General features: G+C 39.2%; 1 protein-coding gene across 4 annotated transcripts in view; it reads right to left on the bottom strand.

The window, feature by feature from the left end:
* The window catches only part of LOC109470278 (carboxy-terminal kinesin 2-like), a 12,725-nt gene that overhangs the window by 2,956 nt on the left and 6,569 nt on the right, over positions 1 to 3,200 (bottom strand). For 3 of the 4 annotated variants that reach the window (XM_019769177.1, XM_019769176.1, XM_019769175.1), the window contains exons 9-14: positions 2,296 to 2,445; positions 1,884 to 2,000; positions 1,368 to 1,541; positions 938 to 1,117; positions 558 to 696; positions 21 to 193 (exon numbers count right to left, since the gene is read on the bottom strand). In XM_019769177.1, the coding sequence (XP_019624736.1) occupies positions 42 to 193; positions 558 to 696; positions 938 to 1,117; positions 1,368 to 1,541; positions 1,884 to 2,000; positions 2,296 to 2,445 (912 nt within the window). In that variant the 3' untranslated portion in view covers positions 21 to 41. Of the gene's footprint in view, positions 1 to 20; positions 194 to 557; positions 697 to 937; positions 1,118 to 1,367; positions 1,542 to 1,883; positions 2,001 to 2,295; positions 2,446 to 3,200 lie in introns of those variants that run through there. The other variant, XM_019769178.1, reaches the window with a different exon arrangement.

The raw sequence follows: 3,200 nt of genomic DNA, 5'->3' as shown, positions 1-3,200 counted from the left end.
ACATCTATATTTACTAAGTCTGGTAAGGGTTGAGGGTACTGCTAGCATCCCACCTTGTTGCTGAGGGCGGTGATGACCAATGAGAGGTTGGACAGGGACTTGTTGATGCTCTGAGCCTCCTGTAGCTGCTTCCCCTGGGATCCAGACTTCTTCACCTGCTCACTACCAGCAAGGTCAACCAGGTTTAGCATACCTGGATAGGTTCAAAGAGATATACTGTATCAAATGTCTGGAGCAATTAAAGCATATGTAGAAAATAGATACACATTTTCTATTGTAGGTACTAAAATAAGCATTCTATACAAGAATATGTCTAATAAAACACTCTTTTTTTTATAAGAGTTTGGTGATCACCGATCACTGAGTAAAATATAAGTACAATGTTACAACATTTGGGTTGACATCTTTGAAAAGGTGATAGTCACCTGTTATGTCAATCCTTCCCCAAATGTGGTAAATCGTCATAAATTTAACACACTTAACACACTATGTATCATCAAAGTCAAGAACACAGATGCTAATTCCCCAATGCTTAGAGGAACAACAGGTATTCCCACCGGCACAAGACTCCGAGGTCAGGCTGTTCTGGCCCTTGATCCTGAGCTGAAAGACGCTGTGTGACCGAGATGACCTGTCATTACACTTGGTTGCTGCGACAGCACGGTGTTTGTTGGCCTTCTTCAGAAGGGGGTAGACCTGGGGGTTTGGAGAGACATTATTAAAAAACTGTTGCATGCCCAGTTCACATGTACATACTATCTACAAGATATTGATGAAGTTTAAAGACACATTACACAAATATACCTCTATTCTTTTGAAATCAAAACCAGTATTCTATCTTTACTTCCAACACAAATCATGACAGATTTAACCATCTCATCTCTACAAACTTGGTCTAACCAACACTATGACACATAAAAAATGAAATGACCCTTACCTCATCTTCGCTGTTGACATCAACGACCACCTGGTTAGTTACGTGGACGTCGTTGGTCTTGTTGTCCTTGCTCCCTCTGTTGTCCTTCATCTTGATGTCCATTTTCTTGTCAGACTTGCTGTCTAGCAGGTCACGGAGGCTCTCATTGTAAATCTCCAGGAAGCTGGCTGATATCTTGTACTGATGATAACATGAAATAACCCAAGTACAGAAATGTAAATGATAATAAAAATAATGACTATACATGTACAACCTACTCATCATGTATTTGTCAATGTCAAGGGAAAAAAAAACAAGTGCAATGTTTGGTCATATTTGTGCATTCACTCATTAATGATACATCGTAGAGCATGACTCCCAAATACAACAATTGTCCATCTCCACAGGAAACACATTACAAAGTTGGGGAAACTACTTGTGGGCTACTCACCTCCCAGCCCTTTCCCCTCAGCCTCTCAGCCGTCCTAAAGACTTGTTCTACTGCCCTTGGGATCATGCCTCGCTGCTCAGGGCCCTGCTCCAGGTTACCCTCCATAGTATGGGTCTTCCCACTGCCTGTCTGTCCATACGCAAAGATGCATACTTTGTACCCATCCAGGGCACTCTGTAGGCAGAGGATGGTATATTACATTCAAAAATTTAAATCATCTTTGTATTGTATACCACTGAGTTGTTTAGAAGAAAAAAAAGTAAGCTAGCATATAACTTGGAAAAACATGTTCACCACCAAAAAAAGAATTAAACGACTAGTCAACAATTACCACATTAACTTTTTACACACACAGCATTAGGTGTGCATGTTTCAATGTTTTATCTACCTCTAGAGTTACAATTTAGTGAATTTGTTATGTACGGCATACAGAACACCTGAAAAGCACAACACAACACAGCATAGAGAACCTGTAAGGTACAACACAAATGAAGTACAGTATTGCAATATCCAAACCTGTACTAGTTGGGAGATCTCCTCAAACACCTCTCCCTGGGAGCTGCTTGGAGCAAACACCCTGTCAAAGCTGAACTCGATCTTCTGGCTTTCTGTGCGTTTGAAACCACTCATGGTCTGAAGGACAAGGAAATAAAAAGTCAGTCTCAAAATAAAATGCAAAATGCAAGCTAGTTTCCTAGACAGGACTGAAAAGATGTTCAAGATTCTGCAAAGTGAAAAAAGGAAAATTGGAGGAGGAAACAGCACAGAAAAACAAAGTATGATCAGATTATTGTCATAGTCATCATACATAGGGCTAAAGTCATACAGCACATGCACACATGCTCATTTGCAGATGAAAGTGATTGACTTTAAAACAAAGGTTGTTAATTTGCACAGAGTCCACACTGCACCAGCCATGCATGCTTACCTCATTAGGATCCCCATCCATCGCCCTGTCCAGTTCCAAGATGTTACCGTCGTGCCAGTCAAAGTGTGGGATGTCATCAAGTCCATCATTGGCAGCATTACCATCGGGTGATAGCAGTGGCCGCAACCGTGCAAATACTCTGATATTGCCCTGTGAACAAAGATTTCATGAAATTTCATAATTAACATGCACATATACAAGCTGGTATGAAAAGTGCTACTGAGTCTCTTGTGCATTTTACAAATTTAGGCCACACCAATTTAATTTCTTGGTTAACGGATTTTTATAGGAAAATAATGGAGCGGGCAGGCGAAAAAAAATAAAAACAAGAATTCCGAGATCTCATACCTCCATGAAATATGGGCTTGATATGTAAATGTAAATTTCCTCTTTAATTATGCAAATTACCTCTGCATTAACATGATATATGCATCGTGATGTATGCTAACTTTTGATTAACTTACAAATGTCCCAATTATGACATTCCCATTATTCACCATTAAGAAATCATAGAATTTTTGCATAAATTATGCAAATTAGGTCATCATTTGCATAATTAGTATCTGTCTGCCATAGGTTACATACATTACATGTATGAAAGTAGTATAATGTAAAACACTGTAATCATACAATTTCCTAATTAATTATGCAAATAAAGTCCTCATTTGCATAATTTGCATTTAATCATGTACATCTCTCTCTCAGCTACCTACACACCAAAAATCATGAAAATACGTTGTTCCTATCTGGACTTATTGGCTTTTAAACATTTCGCCAGAAAGTGCCCTGCAGTTCCAGAACAAGCTGCTAGGGGGACCAAACTCACGCCACTTATTCCTGACAAGATAAGCTATCTATCACCAAAAAGTCAAGACCATAGCTTGTTCAGGACAAAAGATACAAAA

Source organism: Branchiostoma belcheri, unplaced genomic scaffold, assembly GCF_001625305.1.
Source record: "Branchiostoma belcheri isolate BF01 breed outbred unplaced genomic scaffold, Haploidv18h27 scaffold22, whole genome shotgun sequence".
Classification (NCBI taxonomy): Eukaryota; Metazoa; Chordata; class Leptocardii; order Amphioxiformes; family Branchiostomatidae; genus Branchiostoma; species Branchiostoma belcheri.
This window is presented reverse-complemented; position numbering and strand designations above follow the sequence as displayed.